Below are 17818 nucleotides of genomic sequence, written 5' to 3'. Positions count from 1 at the left end.
CCACCTCAATAAGCTGGTGCCGCCCTGGCCCGGCTCTGGGCTAAGCCGGAATCTTACCTCAAAACAGCCCAACACCCTTGGCAGCTCCCACCCGCGTGTCCCACATCCCAACCCCGTAAGCCGATGGTTCCACACTTTGGATCAGTGACCTCGGCATGCTGCTCGCTGGGAGCTGGCCTCAATCTCCCCTGTCTTGTGGGGGAGTTCATAGTGCGCTGTGGAGCCCCTGTCTTGGGTGCTTCCAGAGCCAGCTGCCAGGTCTCCTTCATCTTCTTGGCTTGCTTAAACAGGCTGTTATATTAAAAATATATCTAAACCCCAGCTTTGTTTTGAAAAGTCGCTCTGTGCAGCTATTATTACTACTGACTTCTTTCAGCGTTTTACCTGTTTTTCTGCAACGTGATGATTTGTTCATAAATGTTAGTATTTACATTGGAATGTTACGGAGGAGAAATCGCCTTATGGACCACGGAAAACCCAAACTGTTTTATCTTCAAGGGTCTTCAGGGATGATTTTGCAATGCTGAGTGACTCGTCTAAATGAACATGAGGCTTTATTTGCTGGCCACTACTCCTAGTCACTTTCCTCCCTGGGATGGGACTTCTTTTTGGAGTAAGGATATGTTTGCATACTGTAAGAGCTCTTGTTTCTCAGGGCTCTGAAATTTGCTGCTTTTCCCAGTTCAGTTCACTATTTAAATGAACAGTGTACCATTCTTCTGTGTCAGTAAAACAGGTTATAGGATGTTTAGTATTGCATGGTTTATGTGCCAGATGATATCAATGTTTTTCCCTAATAATAGAGTAAGATCAACTGTAATTGTCCTACTCTCTGATAAGCTTTTGTGATTGAGTTGATATTCCACATTATTTAAATGACCTTGGGTATAAGTTTTGAATAAGATTGCTAAACCGTTTTCTAATCTCCTAATCATTTTTATCTCCCTTACCTTTTCTTGGGTTTCATGCTTAGATTAGAAGGTATATTTTTAAATTTTATAGTTGATAGTTTTCAGAGTGTTTCAAGTTCTACCATTTATGCCTTAAGATTTTAGTGAATGGTATTTGGTCAGTGTTTTTCATACGGCCAGACAATTATTTTATTCTGACTTTAGATCTCAGTATAGAGAATACAGTTTAGATTTTACTGGACAACAAATGAAACAAATGTTCCCTTTCATTTGTGCTCTATGTATCAACAAGCAAGGCAAAGATAAGATTAAATCAATGGTATTCTTCACCACCCATAAATATAGGGTTAAATATTGCATTTTATAGCCTTACAGCAATAATGCTTGATGCAAGAAGACTGAGATAAACTTTTCATAGCAAACTCGTAAATGTGGAATCAACCTTTTTCCAGCTTTCTTGTTCTGGACAATGTCTAAGGTTCCTATCCCTCAAATCTTGTTGCCACTGCAACTGTTGGAGAAAGCTACTTTAACACAATCTAAAAGAAACATTTTTTCTACTTTTTCTGCTATTTTATAATTATATTACAGGATCCATAGCATAGGAAGTTGTGAAAGCCAGACACATGACTGTGTTCAAAGGAGATTGCATACAATTACAGACAGCAGGTTCATTCATGACTGTTCAGTCTAATGCAACTTCTGGCTCAGGAAGTCTGTAGTTCACTGATTACCAGAAGCTGAGAGGATAGCTGGAGGAAGGATTATGATGTGTTGCTGACAGTCTTTCTCTCAGCATCTAGCTGTGTCCTTCAGCAGAAATGGATGCAGAACAAGAGGGACTTTGATTTGTTATGGTTCTTCTGTACCTGCTTGATAAGATACAAGTTTACTAACAATATTGAAAAGGAATGTATTTTATGTATTCAAGTAGGCATTGGGCTTGCTTCAAATCATTAATAGTGGTGTGGGTATCACGGGTATCACATATCTAAGATAATGAAGGAATGCTTCCACAGGAAAATGGCACAGAGTGATTGGGGGACAATAGCACGCTCTGGAAATGCTCTGGCTCAACATCTTTAGTCCATGTGCTTCTTCAACCAGTTGATGTATTTGGACACCCTTGTGTAAACCCCATAGCTGCCTTCAACAGCACAGCCCTTTCCCCAGCTGACAATCCCAGTCAGAAACCAAGTGTTCTTGTATTTTGTAGCATGAGGACCACCACTGTCTCCCTTGCAGGAGTCCTTAGCTCCAGACAGGTCTCCTGCACAGAACATGTTCTCTGTGATATTTAAATTGGTCTCCTTTTCACATTCTTGTGTCTTTACGCGTGGCAAATCAACTCTCATCAGAACAGAAGAGGTGGCACCTCCATCTAATAGGCGTCCCCATCCACTTACTGTGGAGAACTTGATAGAGGACAGTTCATACACAGCAAACTGTTTTTCAGGCAAACATATGGGCACCACATAATCGGTGAGATTCATCGGTGTTTCCAGGCTCAAAAGGGCAATATCGTTATTGACTTGTCCAATCGTGTATCCTTCATGAATGATCATCCTGGAAACTCCACTTTCTTGCTCAGTTTTCTCATCTTCATTTATTTTGTGTTCACCTGGAAAAGTTATTAAGCGCAGGTCATATCAGGGAGCTCCTTGATTCCTTGTAAGTTTAAGGAGATAGGGTGCTTCTAGTCTGACACCTATGAAAGACAATTCCCTAATACTACCAAAGCCTTTAACTCTGGTTTTATCAGGATGAGAAGCTGCCACCACTTTGACAGGATGAGGAGACGAGAATACATACCCAATCTCACACGAAGCTGGTTAAGGTGAATATAGTCCAAACAGTGAGCTGCAGTGACCACCCATTCTGGGGAAAGCAGGGTACCGCCACACTTTTCTTTATTATCATGCATTATAAGGGCCTGCCAACATAAAGCAAATTTATGTCTTACATCAAACCTGCTTGATCTGAATCTCAGTAGTGATGGGTTTCATATTGCTTTTTTCTGACACTGTATGCAACTGTGTATGAGAATACACAGTGCTGACTTTATTGAGAATTTATGAGAGAGAGTCTTCCTAAGTTGACATTGTCTCCATCTTGTAGTATGGACCTTGCCTATTATGGCCAAGCGTGTAACTCTGCAAGTTGCAACTATAATTCTTGCCAGCAGTAACGTTAAGGACTAAGGTATCAGAGGACAGAGGTGGCCGTGTTATTACTCTACTCCAATGAAACCAGGCACTCCAAAACAAAGCTAAAATGCTTGACTGAAATAGGTGTATCTGCTGGCTATGGATGAAGAGGGAATTCTCTTATCCAGACACCGTACTTTTAATGAATTTTTAACATAACAGATTTAAAACAATGAATTTAAGAGAGCACTTTTGCAAGGAAGTTAAAAAAATAAAAGCAGTGAAAAATTTTTGAAGACTCACTTGCCATGGACATTCACCTGGAGGACAGATTAAACCACCTACTATTCTCCCTTGTGCAGTTGAATTTTTTTTTGCCAGCACTGGTATTTTTCCACATGGGTATTTCACTGAAAAAAAAAATTTAAAAAGAAAATAACAACAGAGGGCAGCAAGTGTGATTTTATTGTACTGAATTCACAGCAAAATTTCAGTGAAGCTGTTAGTTTTGAGAACCCATACTCCCAGACTAGAAATCAGTGTTTCAACTAAGGTAAAGCAGCTCAACAAGTAAGTAGTCTTTTTGTTTGGAAGCAGCCAGAAATGCTCTAAGAAATAGAGTGCAGGCCTATACATTATCATTGACACATATTCACTTACTATAGGACTTTGCAAACACTGTATCTCCTTAAGATATATCTCAAGAATATGAGGTAGGTTGCAGGCTGGAGTGAAGAAGTGGCTCTGCAGTCTACACATTTTCAGTGACCCCGCTGACTTTAATTCAGTTGTACCAAGTGCCCAGCATCCATGGTATGGTCAGAGAGAGGCTTAAGCATGGGGTGGGCAGCTTGCCATCCCTTGTTTGGGCAGACCCAAAGATGTCCTGAGAGCAGACACTACGTCTTCTGGTATGCCTCTCACAGACTGTACCTAGTTTGCTTGTGTCCAGAGAATCCTTGATTCTTCTGGACTTCACATCTCAGTCAATCTAAGGTCTGTTTTCACTCTGAGCAAGAATGTGAAGACTAGCAGTAAGAGAATCAAATCTTGACTGAACGTGTGACTGAGCTGCAGTGCAGAGGAAGCCTTGATGTTTTCAGTACATCTTCCACCCAACTGAATTTTCCTTTAAAGAAGGTCTACCATTGGGGCTTTTGTGTGCCATGTGTCTGTGATGTAACAAAACACAATCCATTCTGTCTAGCAGTCTGTGATAACACTGTGAGGAGGAGTGCTCTCTTTCTACCACTTTGGGAGCCAGGGCCCTATAGTCTATGTTGAGCTGCATCCGACATTTCCATGGATCTGTAATAACTTCAGCTATATGAAGACAGCATCAGCCTTTTACAGGTACAGGTAAGGTATGGAGAAACAGGAGTAGCTTTTTGATGGCAGCTGGAAGGGGAAGGATCAGAACAGATGTAACACAGACCCATGGACTCTAACTTTGTATGCAGGGTAGCAGTGCAAAAGGGCCAATGTCCCAAAAGAAAAAGGGCCACTGTGAGAGATGACAAAAGGACTGTGAGGGGACTGGCAGCCTGGCAGTTGCACAGTTTTCTCTACTTGCAACACATGGTCAGCTTTTTGGCTGTTTTGGTCCCCAAGAAGCAAGAAGCAATAAATACATCGTCCTCGGAGGGGAAGACACACTGAAAAGCCTGTGGGGAATATTGAATTCTTTGTTCTCAGCTTTTAACAAAAGCACCTTCCCCACCATGTGGTATTGCAGGATCTGTTAATAAGGGATAAGCAGATTAGTAGACATTTTTTTCTAATGAAATTGCTGTTGTTGACAGCTATGCTGTCATTATCAGCTCTCTGCATGAGTGCTCCATTGAGGTGTGTTTGTAGGGGGGCATCATCCCTCAGAATTACTTAGCATGCTCCCTACAGCTCTATCCGTTATGTTGTTATGTTCATTTCCACAGGGGTCTCTTTTTTCCCCTCTAATAAAGTAATTCAACTAGGCATCTGCAATAGAGTCAGATGCCAGCTTATGTATTGGAAAAATAATTAACTTGCACTACCCTAGTCCCAGTTGAAACTGACCTTGTCAGGTGAGAGAAATATTTAGCCACAATGTCTATAGTAATACCAAAAATGTATTATTATTCCTACTAAATAGGAAAAGAAGAAAAAGAAGAAAAGGGAAGGAAGGAAGGAAAAGGAAGGAAGGAAGGAAGAAAGGAAGGAAAAGAAAATAACTGGGGTTTTTTTGTTGTTTTTAATAGACCTCTTGCTCTCTTGACCCTTGCACTGAAATAAATATAGCAATAAAATCCAGTCACAATTTCAGATTGAGAGACAACAGTAAAACAATGTTGCCCATGAAATATAGCTTACACTGTGGGTGTAAGCTAAAACAAAGAAGGACTTGCGAGGCCCAGAGCCCCTCCATTTACCAGAAACCCCTCAGCCTGACTCCAAATCCCTGACCACTTGCTGCCAAGAGCTTGTCTCCACTGCTCAGTTCTTCTCTACTTGACTAGTGGTGAGCATGCTCCCAAAGGAGGAGACGGGTTCATCTCTCTCCTAACTCTGAGCAGATAGGATGTTCAAACTTGAATCTCCCATCTCCCAGAGGAGTGAAAAGAGAGGTTCAGAAGGCTCCCTGCTTGGTGTGCACACTGACAGCTGCTTTACTGGGATGCCTAACTTGCACCAGAAGCTTAAATGTACTATTTGGGACTCCACCTGTGAAGAAGAAGTGGGGAGCTGGTATCTAAGGGTTATACCTTGCGCCTCCTGATGTGCACATGTTGAAAACCTTTCTTCCAGAGCTGGCTTAGACATAGCATCAGGCTAGTCTTACCTTGGGGGATGCAGGACACGCCATCACTCGCTAAAGTGTAATCATCTGCACAGAAGCACACTCGTTTTCCGGACTGCTCATCAGCACAGTACTGTTCACAGCCACCATTGTCAAAAATGCACTTCAGTTTGTCAGCCACAGCTAGAGTCAGACAAAGAGCATTTAGGTTTCAAGACAGATTTTTGTGCTTAACATGAATCAATTGCATTTGAAATGTTGACAGAGAAGCAAGGCAGCAAAGCAGATTCCTGGGATTTATGTAGACTGACTGCATCAGAAGCACCTTCCATTTGTGAAAAGCTAAGTAGGCCTGGATCTCCAGGAATCAGGGAATAAAAGGCTATGCTTAAGAAACATACACCTAAAATTAAATCAGTCTGCATTTATACAGTAGCTGAGCTGTCTAAAGTACAAAGGTGTTGCAATTGTGTGTTAGCCATCGTAATAGATGACTGAAAAATTATAACTTTTGTATTTTGCTATTTAGCAGAAGGATGCTCTGGGATTACTGTTGAGGCTGCCTGGCTAGACTTAATGAGTGTCTAGCCCTTGCTTGGACTCTGGGTGTTCTGAAGGTATCACACTTAGTGTGAGGTGTCCACTGAAATCAGTGGAAATATGTATATTAACTTCATTAACCACTGGACCCATCCCTTCAGGCTTTGTACCATGCATATGCAGTGTAGTTCTTATTCACATAATGCATCGAGCTTCTAAGTCAAAGTAACTTCAGAAGTTGGGTAAGAAAAAAATTCCTCCTTTTCTCTCAGATGGTGCACAAAAGGCAATTTTTATTTTCTTTTACGAAGTCATTATAGGACAGTAACTATATTGCTGCCTTTCAGTGCCTGACTGCTAGGTGGTTAATTCCATCATGCAACACCACAAGCACTATGAACAGTAGCTGTCATAGCTAGAATGATGCAGAATCACAGAATCATAGAATATCCTGAGTTGGAAAGGACCCCAGAGGATCATCAAGTCCAACTCCTGAATGATAATGATTGCTACTACTTATCTTAATGCCTTGCATTTGAATTAATAATGGCATTTTTTTTGTTATGTTATACTACAAGCTGACCTTTTTCACAGCTCTTGCCCTCATATTCAACAGGACAGCGGCAAACGTAATCCTGAAACTGGTCATCACAAATCCCACCATTCTGACAGGGGTTGGAGTCACACTGGTTAGGGTCTGTAAAATATTCAGTGTCAGTCCACCTCATGCAAAGAGCTGCAGCAGTGGAAGAGTTTCATAGCTGTTAGAACATCCTGAATAATCGTACCGGAATAGATGTGCCAGAACTCATTCTGGAAGAAAAAGATGTGAGATTCAATTAAAGAAAAATTAACTCAAGTTATGTCTTACCGCTCTTGTCACACAGGAGGGGTTACAGAAAGCCAGAGTGATGCCCCTTCTGCCTTTATAATTTGTGACAGCTAATATCCATGAAATACCCTACATTATTTTCTAGATTGTACATTATTTTCATAAACCAGTAGTGAAGGGGACTCAGTTACAGATACAAATGGGTTATCCATAAGTAACCTCTGTATAGTTGAGGCGGGATTGACTGAAGAATATATTGCACAATACAACAATTTAAAGTATTGTCAGGGCAGGAATTTGGGGCTTGGGGAGATGACTCTGAGAGCATTCCCTAGGTGGATACTGCCGAGGACAGCCTATGCAGTGTGCCTTCCTGTAACTCACTGCTGATGTGCGTCTCCCTATAGATAAGAGACAAAGATGCAAATAGCAGGACACTAACTGCTTTTTCTGCTCTCATGGTTTAGAATGTCAAAGCAAAGCCTTGAGTAGGGGAAGTCCTTACAACAATGAGTGCTCACTCATCCAGGCCCATTTTACTTACTGTCCTTGCATCATCACGGTAAATCTCTCTTGCTTCCTCATAGGAACACTTTTCTTCCATGCATTCTCTCTCTAGTGACCCCAGTTTTATCTCTTCAAAGAAGCTGTTGGCTCGTCTTTGCCTTTGCAAAATGCTGCTTGCCTCTTCCTGCTTTAGAAAGACTGAAAAACAGTGACATGTTCTGTTTGTCATACAGCTGTGCTTGCCAGAGGGGATCTGGGGACAATTTCCTCTGGAAGCTTTTCTGCTTTCCAAGGTTTTTTTCTGAGACACTTTAGAAAAGAGATGGGCAAATGTGAAGGAGCCTCCTTTCTCTGTTTTGCCTCACAGATAAAGTGACAACACATGAATTTTACAGAGCCCAGAGCTTAGGAGAAGGTGGCACGTTACAAGTGTTGTATGTATGTGTGTTGTATGTACACCAGTGACTCCTACGTCATACGCATCTTGACATTTGCAACAGTTTCTTTGAATTGTAGCAGCTATGAAGCCTGTGTCACTTTATGTAGTACCAATGTACATGGCAAAACCTGATTTTTCTGTACATGCTACAGTCATTTGGTGACAGGTGGACCACAGTCATCCCTTCAGCCACAGTCACATGTTATTTCACACTCCTTCACTTGTTGGACCTGAAGAAGGAACTTATCCCACCACTAGTAAACCACAATTTAAAAATCACTGCTTTAATATATTATCTTTAGTTTTTTGTGGAAAAGCCTATGTTAAGGTACATAGGAAAGCTGGACAGTGCTGATTACTTTTCCTAGTGGAGCCTGTAGATGGCTCCTAGCTTCTGTCAGCACTATAGACCACAGACGCAGAGGGGTCTTCTATTTGTGTGTTTATGCCATGCTTTGGGAAGACATTGAGTACACAGGTTTGATAGCAGGCATCAGCAGAGCTCATTTCCTAGAGCTACATCAACTTGCAATGGACAGAAGCGTGCACTGAAAGCACACTTCACCATGCTGACCTGTTCCTCAGCCTTAGGATATAAGCACACCACACAGCTATAGTATAATTCAGGATAAGGAATGAGAAGTCCCAGTGCTACAGTGTACTTTTTATCCATGTACTACACAGAACAAGTCTTAAAATTATCAATTTTTCTTTTTCCTTTATGTCAGTAAGGGAGCTTCTAGAGCTTCATGACAACAACTTAAATTTCAGCGCTTAAACTATTTCACCTGTGATTGTGGGTAGGTTTGGGGATCAAGCCTGACATGTGTCACCTGCCTTTCCCCAGGACATTCTCCACTACATGACCCCGAAAGGAGTTACATTCTACCTTCTGGAAGGGCCCTGAGGGATGCTGAAAGACAAGACTCCCGTGTGTCCCCATCAACATACACACAAACATAAATGCTGAGAGGGTTTATTCCGGTCTGGTAAGGCATCTTCATAAATGTGTCTAATCAGAATATTTGCTGAATTACATGCAAAATAGTGGTATTTTTTCCCTATATTTCAAAGTTACTTGAAGGGATAAAGTATTGTGTGGTGTGCACTGAATTTATCCCAGGGTGCTTCATAAATATTTGGTCATTATAGGAATGTCATCTGGGTTTTTCTGCCATGATTTCAAAGTCAGGCTGTATGCATTTAATATGGCTTTCCTTGAGGGCTTTTAATTAACCTTATGCTGCAGATACATGGCACATGTATCACTGCATGGACACGGACTCTAACGGAGGAGTGAACCCGGGTGTACGGCTGGGAACATCCACCCACGCTTGTTTCGGCATTCTCCACTTATTTGCATTGGAACACTTTTGACTTTGCTACATATTTTTCCGCCTTTCCTCACTGCAACACAGGAGACCCAATCAATGGCTAACTGGGAATCTGAAAGCACTGGATCTACTTTATTACTCCATTACTATGGAGCCACTGAAGCCACCTCCTCTCTGCCTTCTACTGCTGCTGAAACAGGGTGGATCCTCACCTCCTTAATTACTCATCAGCTGAATGACAGGCTATTGATGCTTTGCTTTGAGAAATGTCCCAGTTCAATACGATATAACAATAAATCACAGTTCCTTTCTTCATGTAGGTGGCAGACAGCTGGTGGTTTGCCTGCTGTCTGTGCATCGAGATAATACATTCATTTAGCAATCTAGAGGTGCTTTTCCTTAACTGGCAGAAAATGTGCATGGAACCATCACACTGAGAGCAAACAAGAACTTTAGAATACCACAGGCACAGCTGGAGACAAGAAAAACATGCAACTCAAAACTTGCAATGGAAATTACGTCTTGGTAACGGGAAAGCAGTCTGTTGCCAGTAAACAGAATTACAGCCATATCCTGCAACATACCTGCATCCAGAGAAAGAGGGATCAGCAGCAGAAAGCAGAGAAACAAAGCCACACACTGCCTGGAAATCATGATGAACCCTGTGAGCCAGTGTCCTGGTAGTGTATTGACATTTCAGCAAGGACTGTTTGGACAAAGAGCTCAACTTCAAATGCTTGGAGCCAGAGGAGGGGCCGGCGAGTCGTGGAAACAGCAAAAGATCCATGACAGCCTGGAGAGCTGAGCCAAAGGATTTGCATGTGCCCTTTTCACACAAGCAGGGAGCTTGGTTTTGAAGCGTGCTCTCCTGACCTGTGCAAAGGCTATGATGATTACACAGACTGCTACCCCTGGGCCTTCATTTTCCATCTAACACACCTTTTTCATGACAAACATAAATGCTGGGACCCTGCATCCATAGGACAGGCATTAACCTGGCCCTGTAGCCTCACATGCAGAGAGCAGTGATGTGATATTTATCTTGCATGGGCAGTCAAGATACAGCCTTTCAGTGCTTTGGAGTATGATGGAACCGCTGCCATCTGTCTTTTCCCATTTCTTTATCATCAACCGAAACTCTGCGCTTGTGCCAGAACTTGCTTGGAGACACTAATTAACCAGCAAGAGACACCCTACACTGTTTCTCTCCATCTTTACTGCCAGGCCCATGTAGCCTGCACAAGCTGGAGTAGCTGGAAGAGGTGCTGAGCTGATCCACGTTGTACTTTATTACTAACAACAGGGCTTTAAGGAGCTAATCTGCAGACAGTGTTTTATCTGGAACATAAGCAGTTCTCTGATTTAATGGAAATCAATTAATGGCATCAGACTGGAGAGCTGACAACATTCTTGGGGAAATATTTACTTAAGATAGCAGCAAGGTAAAGAGCATGTTTGTCTATGAGAAGTGAAGCATTGCCTAAAGGCAATGTGTTTTCCAGGCTGTTCTCCCCTTCCTGTGTGGAAAGGAAAGAGGGTCACCCCTGCATCTGAATGCTACAGCAAAGGAAAGCAACAGCTGGATTTTCACTTTCCTGCCAACATTCAGCATAACTTCCTGCAGAAGTCATGATTGCTTAGGAAAGTCAGGCTCCTGGCTGTTTGCATGCAGTGCTGTTGTTTAGTGGTGGTGTACATAGCTGGATGTTCTGTTCTGCTTCAGAACCACTTTCCCAAGAGGCAGCATCCGGGCACTTCTCTGGATCACAGCCTGGCTAATTCCCAGCAGTCCTGTTCCTGGGACAGCTGGAAACAGATGGGCAGTGCTGTCCCAGGCAGAGGAAAGAGGCCAGTTACTGGAATGCAAAAGAAGCTACAGCAGCCCTATGCTGCTTTTTGGGAACCCTCTCCATGCCTCAGAGCCTGCCAACACAATCCTCCTTGTTAACTTGGCTGTGGCAAGTGAGTTGAAAATAGAAAGTGTGCGTTCAGCTTAGCAAGACCAAACCTAAGCTTGTTGGAGCTGTTTGAAAGTTTCTCATTGTCTCATCTTCTCGGGGAAAGACCTAGCCCCATCTAGTTGAATAAGTCACACAGATCAGAGTATGAAGCTCTGCCTTCCGTACCTGAGGCCAGCCTGGGTCTGCACCTCTGCCTTCCGCTCCTTGCATTTCCTTAGGCTGGGTGGGTATCTCCCTGCTGGGGAGCGTGAGGTGGCTGCCACTCCACAGTGGCATTGCAGCACCTCTGCACCATGGTACTCCCTTGCTTTCTTCGTAATGTGCAGATCCTGTACATCCTTTAGGACTGATGCAGTATTTTCATTCTGTCTTCCTTCCTCTCTTGGCATCCCTTAAACATGAAAGATTTTGCTTTTATTTCTTGGGAACACTCAGTTATTATTTTTAGAGCCGAGGAAGGAGACCAAGTGCTGGGAACAAGAGTCAGTTTACATGGGGACCATCCTTCTTCCAAAAACAATTCATGCAATTAGGCTCCCTCAGGGATGAACCTGAGGAGGGTCACCACGGATTCAGCACTCCCAGGACTATGTTACAGATCAAGAAGTTCACACTCAGGGATCTCATCACAAAGGTGTTTCCTACTAACTTCAGCTAGACCAGTTCTTTGCTTAAAGAGCTATGTTTTTAAAGAGCCCTCTTTCCTTTTACTGTCTTAGACCCCAAGGTTCCTGGTTTCAGCTGACAGAGTTAATTTTCTTCTTAGTTGCTGGTACAGTGCTGGGTTTTGGATTCAGTATGAGGATAATGTTGATAACACACTGATGTTTTGGCTGTTGCTGAGCAGTGCTTACCCTGTCAGGGACTTTTCAGTTTGCCATGCTCTGCCAGTGAGCAGGTGCACAAGAAGCTATGAGGGAGCATGGTCAGGACAGGTGATCCAAACTGGCCACAGGGATATTCCATACCATAGGATGTCATGTTCAGTAGACAAACTGGGGAAGTTGGCTGGAAGGGGACAATCGCTGCCTGGGAATGGGTTGGGCATCGGTCAGTGGATGATGAGCAATTGTATTGTGCATCACTTGTTTCTCTTGGGTTTTTCTCTCTCTCTCTGTGTGTCTCCTTTTTATACTATTATTAGTATATTAGTATTATATTTATACTATTATTATATTAGTATTATTAATATTATATTTTATTTTGTTTTAATTATTAAATGGTTCTTATTTCAACCCACAAATTTTACTTAGTTTTTTTGTCCTGATTCTCCTTCTCATCCCATAGGGAGGTGGGCAGTGAGTGAGCAGTTGCCTGGTAACTAGTTGCAGGCTGGGGTTAAACCACAACAGCCCCCTTGGTGCCCAGCGTGGGGCCTGGAAAGTTAACAACTGATCCAACCAGAGCATATTAAATTAAGTTCATTATTGTTGGGGGCGCAAGTCCTTGTATAACAAGGAAAAAACTGCTCCTCGTGGTGTGGTGAGACAAAGAGACTTTATTTCAAAATCCGCGCTCTTTTATCCTTACATATCATGTGACTTCTTTAGCCAATGGAGTTACCTATGTCGGCGCGTGTTCTTTTGGGCTTCACTGCCTCGGCACATCCCTTGTGCCTTAAGACACGCCTCCCACACATTATAAGCTTTCATTGCATTGGTTTAATTGTCACTGGTCCCAATGTTGATTTATTTGCCATCAGAGTGGTTGTGCTTGTTCTCAGGGTTGTGTTATGCAATACCTTACTTGCAGCCTTTCTTCGCTGTTTTGGTGTTCGTCGCCTGTGGGGCCTGGGTTATGGCTGTAATTTTGTTGTACTTCACAGTACTGGCTTACGGTCTGATAGAATTGCTGGTCGTGAAACTAGTCTGATGTGTTCTCAGCATTGGCATGACCTCTGTATTTCGGGAGCCATCTATTGGGAATTATTAAAAATTACACCTTTAGCCTTTTTTCCTTGCAGAACCAATCTATTGAGGAGAGTCCTCCCTCCCTCTCTCCCTCCCTCTGTGCCTGCCTGCCTACCTGTCTTCCATCTTCAGAAGCCCTCCAGACTGAGTAAAGTAGCATTTGAAAATTTTAAATGTTTTTAGTATCCTTTGAATACCCTTAAAACCAGCCTGGCCCCAAACCCCATGACAAGCACTGCTACTCAAAGGAGGAAGAGAGGGATTCAAATCCCAGCAACAGGCTCTGAAGCTGCGGACATTGTGTTGACAAGCACTAGGGCTACTCACCCTCCAGTTTGATTTCACTTGGAGGGGTGTCCAGTACAGCTGAAACTGACTGACCAGGGGCTGTAAGCACAGGCTTACCATCTGCCATGGACACATCCAGACTGCACTGGAATAGCTTGAAGCTCTGGAACATCTGCAATGTATCGATAATATCGTCATGTGGGATGATACAGCAGAAGAAGTTTTTGAGAAAGGGAAGACAATAGTTAAATCCTTCCGAAAGGCAGTTTTGCCATAAAACAAAGTAAAGGTCAAGGGATGTGCACAGAAAATTCAGTTTTAGGGAATACAATGGCAAGATGGGTGTTGCCACATCCCAATGGTTGTGATCAACAAAATAACAGCAATGTCTCCACCAGCTAGCTAGAAACAAACACAGCTTTCCTAGGTGTTGCAGGTTTCTGGAGAATGCGCATCCCAAATTGCAGTCTGATTGTCATCTCTCTCTATCAAGTGACCAGGAAGAAGAATGATTTCAAACGGTTTCACCCTGAGTAACAACAAGCCTTTGAACAAATCCAGGAGATAGTTCACGCAGTAGCCCTCGGTTCAGTGCAAACAGGGCAAGATGTGCTTTACACTGCAGCCAGGAAGAACAGTCCTATCTGGAGCCTCTGGCAGGAAGCACAGGGGAAACTCACGGTTGACACCAGAGGATCCAAAGCCCGCTATACTCCAGCTGATAAAGAGACTGGCAGCTTATGAAGATGTCAGAGCCGCTTTGGCAGTGATTGCTTCTGAAGCACCCAGCTCCTCCTGGCACCCTGGTTACTCATGCTGGGTTGAATGTTCAAAGGGAGGGTCCCCTCTTCACATCATGCAACAGATGTTTGTGCAGCAGTGATGGAATCAGAACTCAGTTCGCCATGCAACAATCCAAATACCACATGCCATCTTTCCTGCCCTGAAAGACTGTTATGACAGATGGGGACAGAGGTCATGAACTAAATGAACTCAGTGGACTTTTATAAGTATGGTCTACAGGCTAAGAGAATGGTATCTGTGTGTATAACTATCCAAAGATGGGAAAGGTGATGGGGTATTTGATAGTGTGGGACTTGGAACGATGTATGTAGCATAGAATATAAAGTGCTAAATACTGTTCTGGTTTTGGCTGGGGCAGAGTTCATTTTCTTCTTAGTAGCTGCTACAATGCTGGGTTTTTTGAATTCATTATGAGGATGATGTTGATAACACGCTGATGTTTTGGCTGTTGCTAAGTAGTGCTTACCCTAAGTCAGGGACTTTTCAGTGTCTCACACTCTGCCAGTGAGGACCTGCACAAGAAGCTGTGAGGGAGCATGGCCAGGATAGGTGACTCAAACTGGCCAAAGGGATATTCCACACCACAGGATGTCATGCCCACTATATAAACTGAGGAGTTACCTGGAATGGGCCAATTGCTGATCAGCGATGGGGGGGGGGCATCGATCTGCAGGTGCTGAGTAATTGCATTTTGCAGCATTTATCCTTTCTTGGCTTTTCTCTCTCTGTTACTATTGTTATTATTGTTGTTGCTATTATATCATTATCATTAGTATTACTATATTTTATTTCATTCCAATTATTGAAGTGTTCTTATCTCAACCCACAAGTCCTACTTTTCTGTTCCTGATTCTCCTCCCCAGCCCACTGGGTGGGAGGGAGTGAGTGAGCAGCTGCATGGTGGTTAGCTGCTGGCTAGGGCTAAACCATGACACCACCCAGAGGAGCAAACAGCAGTTTGCTTTTCTTTCCCAGAAGTGTTTTCTTCCCCTAAGTGTTACTTTGTTTTCCTTCCTGTGTGGTCCTGCTGTAGTTCATGAAAATTGCCCTGGTGTCCTGCTCTATAAATCTTGCCAGTGCAGGCTTTAGGCTTGGCTTATGTTTTCTGAGCAATTTCAAGAAAAATAATCTGCTATTCAATTAAAAGTGAATATATATTAATGCAAACATGCATCCCTGCTGCTCATGGGTGCTACTAGAATCAGTCTGGGGACAGCTGTTCAGAAAATATTATGATATTTTTAGTGTACATGTTTGATGTGCCAATGTTGCTCTATTTAAAAAAAATAAATAGTTAAAAAAATTAAACATGAAAAATATTACAATGTAAAATAAAAAATCTAAAGCAAAAACATTAGCCTGGAAGACATGATGAACTGATATCTTAGAACATGTCCTTCTTTATTTTTGTTTTGTTTTCTACTCACATTTTTAAAAGAAATACACAATTTTTCTATTTTTAGTTTCATATTTTGGGTCAGAGAGAAGATGTATGGAAGCTATTTGGAACTGGGCAACTTGATCTGATCCAACAAGTCACTGGTCATTTAAGCATGAGTTTTCTAGTCAGGGCTCAGGAACAATTAAAAAAAAAATCAATAAATTCCATTTCGAAGAGGCTGTAAGAGAACATTTAAGTTGACAAGGTTGTGTCTAGGTAAGAATGCCTTTGGAATGAGCTGCTTCAGAAATTCACAGAAAATTAAATCTCAATAATAATAATAGTTTGCCATTATTTATTCATCAGAGTAATTAAAAACATGCCAAGCCTGTGATGAAGTCAATAATTTTGTTTCTGTTGTAGTAATCTATAAATATATAAGTATCAAGCTGCTAAACTTTAAAGCAAATTATTTGGGATTTAGACCTCAAAAAAAGAACTAGTTCTTTCCAGGAGAAAATTACTTGCCTGCTTGATGGAGTTCTGTATCTCCATACAGCAATTATTCTCAAAAAGAGGAAATAGAAATTGGGATATAATATTTTTGATTTTTTTTTTTTTTTTTTGCGACCAGCTCTGAATACAAATGCTTAACATAGTAGTTTTTAGTTTTGATGTTCTTTCTTTTCTTTTGTTGCTTGAGGGGAATATTTGAAGATACCTAGAGAATAAATGAAGAAAAAAGATAAAGTTTGCCACAAAGTTTGTCTGTTTCATGCCACCTATCTCAGTTGGCAATGAGAGATATTAACTCTGCTACAGAGGTTTTCATGACTGTGTCCTGAGACTATCACAGTTGCAACAGCACCACTGGTAAATCTAGTCTAGTAGTCTTTTAAATGTAGCTGGGGACCTTGCTGTCTCATCAATGGATGTAGAACGAATAAACATTCATCTCGTTTCAAATGAAAGCCTGGAGAAGCTGCTTCAACATCTAAACATCTTATTTTGATAATATGGTCTCTAGACTCAGTTTACACAAGGTCTTAAGGGACAATAGAACGCAGCTCTTTTATTCCTACATCCTTAGTTGAGGGAATTGAGTTTGGGTAGCTTCCTGGTTCCAGGCAGATCTGGCGCTCGCCCATACACACCTAGGGACGCTGCTAATTCTGGGCACTTGTGTGGACACTCCAGACTTCACAGTGCACTTCATAACATCATCTGACATATGACAGAGAAGGGTAATTGGGGTCCCTGTCATTTTGAGGTAAGTGATGTGAGCTATGGTCCAACATTGTCAGATTTGTTCAATGACATTTGTGCAGTACAGAGAAAAGAGTTTGTGTTCCAACTAGCAAGCTTCTTCTGTGCCTATGAAAGACTGTGCTCAAACTTTGAGCCAGTGATCTAAGAAATCAATTATTATTAGGTTTTTATACAGAAAACTCTTTATTTTCCACTAAGGTAAATCTGGGCTGGAATTCCTTCATTCTTTTTCTCTAACAAGTATGATATGGCTCTACTCAAAAAGGTTGGACCTCCTTTTTACTCAGAAAAATAGGACTATGTACTATAGAGGGTGCTGTTGTGTTAACGAGAGTAAACAAAAAGCAATCAAACCCTAGTAACAGCTTAACTGGATTGTGTAATGTGCATGGCCACCCACTCAGCCCAAATCACTCCAGTCAGTGTGAAATTCACCTTCTACCATGGTATGATGGTCCTTAAAGTCATTAATCAGTGGATGTGCGAACATGTTCCTCTTCAGATGCTGCAAAAGTGAACATGGTGTCTTGTTTCTCACCCAGCTGTGGCCAGATGTGGACCTCCAACTTGTTCTTCTAAGACCATAGGGTCAAGAGGAGCATGCCTACAGGAGAAGGCGAACCATGGGATACACAGCTTTTTTCAGGAAAACCCAAGGGCCACGTGCCTTCTTTCATTAAAGGGTGTATGGGAAAAAGGGAGTCAATCCAATTACCCGG

The 17818-nt window shown here is 42.2% G+C and overlaps 1 protein-coding gene across 2 annotated transcripts; it reads right to left on the bottom strand.

The window, feature by feature from the left end:
• Window positions 1-75: 75 nt before the first annotated feature.
• F7 (coagulation factor VII) lies at window positions 76-10220 on the bottom strand. Of its 2 annotated transcripts, XM_032680907.1 has the most exons (8): window positions 10071-10219; window positions 7751-7911; window positions 7163-7187; window positions 6958-7071; window positions 5877-6017; window positions 3362-3468; window positions 2724-2844; window positions 80-2532 (listed from the first exon to the last, which is right to left on the bottom strand). In XM_032680907.1, the coding sequence occupies exons 1-8, from the start codon at window positions 10138-10140 to the stop codon at window positions 1994-1996; spliced, it is 1278 nt and encodes a 425-aa protein (XP_032536798.1). In that variant the 5' UTR covers window positions 10141-10219; the 3' UTR covers window positions 80-1993. The 2 variants fall into 2 exon arrangements, with proteins under 2 accessions (XP_032536799.1, XP_032536798.1); XM_032680908.1 differs by lacking the exons at window positions 7163-7187; window positions 7751-7911 and having other exon boundaries at window positions 76-2532; window positions 10071-10220.
• Window positions 10221-17818: the final 7598 nt, after the last annotated feature.

Source organism: Chiroxiphia lanceolata, chromosome 2, assembly GCF_009829145.1.
Source record: "Chiroxiphia lanceolata isolate bChiLan1 chromosome 2, bChiLan1.pri, whole genome shotgun sequence".
Classification (NCBI taxonomy): Eukaryota; Metazoa; Chordata; class Aves; order Passeriformes; family Pipridae; genus Chiroxiphia; species Chiroxiphia lanceolata.
This window is presented reverse-complemented; position numbering and strand designations above follow the sequence as displayed.

Excerpts from the sequence above, each read along its gene's own strand:
- F7 (XM_032680907.1), bottom strand. The coding sequence starts at position 10,140 with ATGATTTCCAGGCAGTGTGTGGCTTTGTTTCTCTGCTTTCTGCTGCTG. Across the intron at positions 6,018-6,957 it reads GGGCAAGAGCTGTGAAAAAG|CTGTGGCTGACAAACTGAAG; the intron begins GTCAGCTTGTAG and ends GTCTGACTCTAG. Across the intron at positions 2,533-2,723 it reads CCAGCTTCGTGTGAGATTGG|GTGAACACAAAATAAATGAA; the intron begins GTATGTATTCTC and ends TAACTTTTCCAG.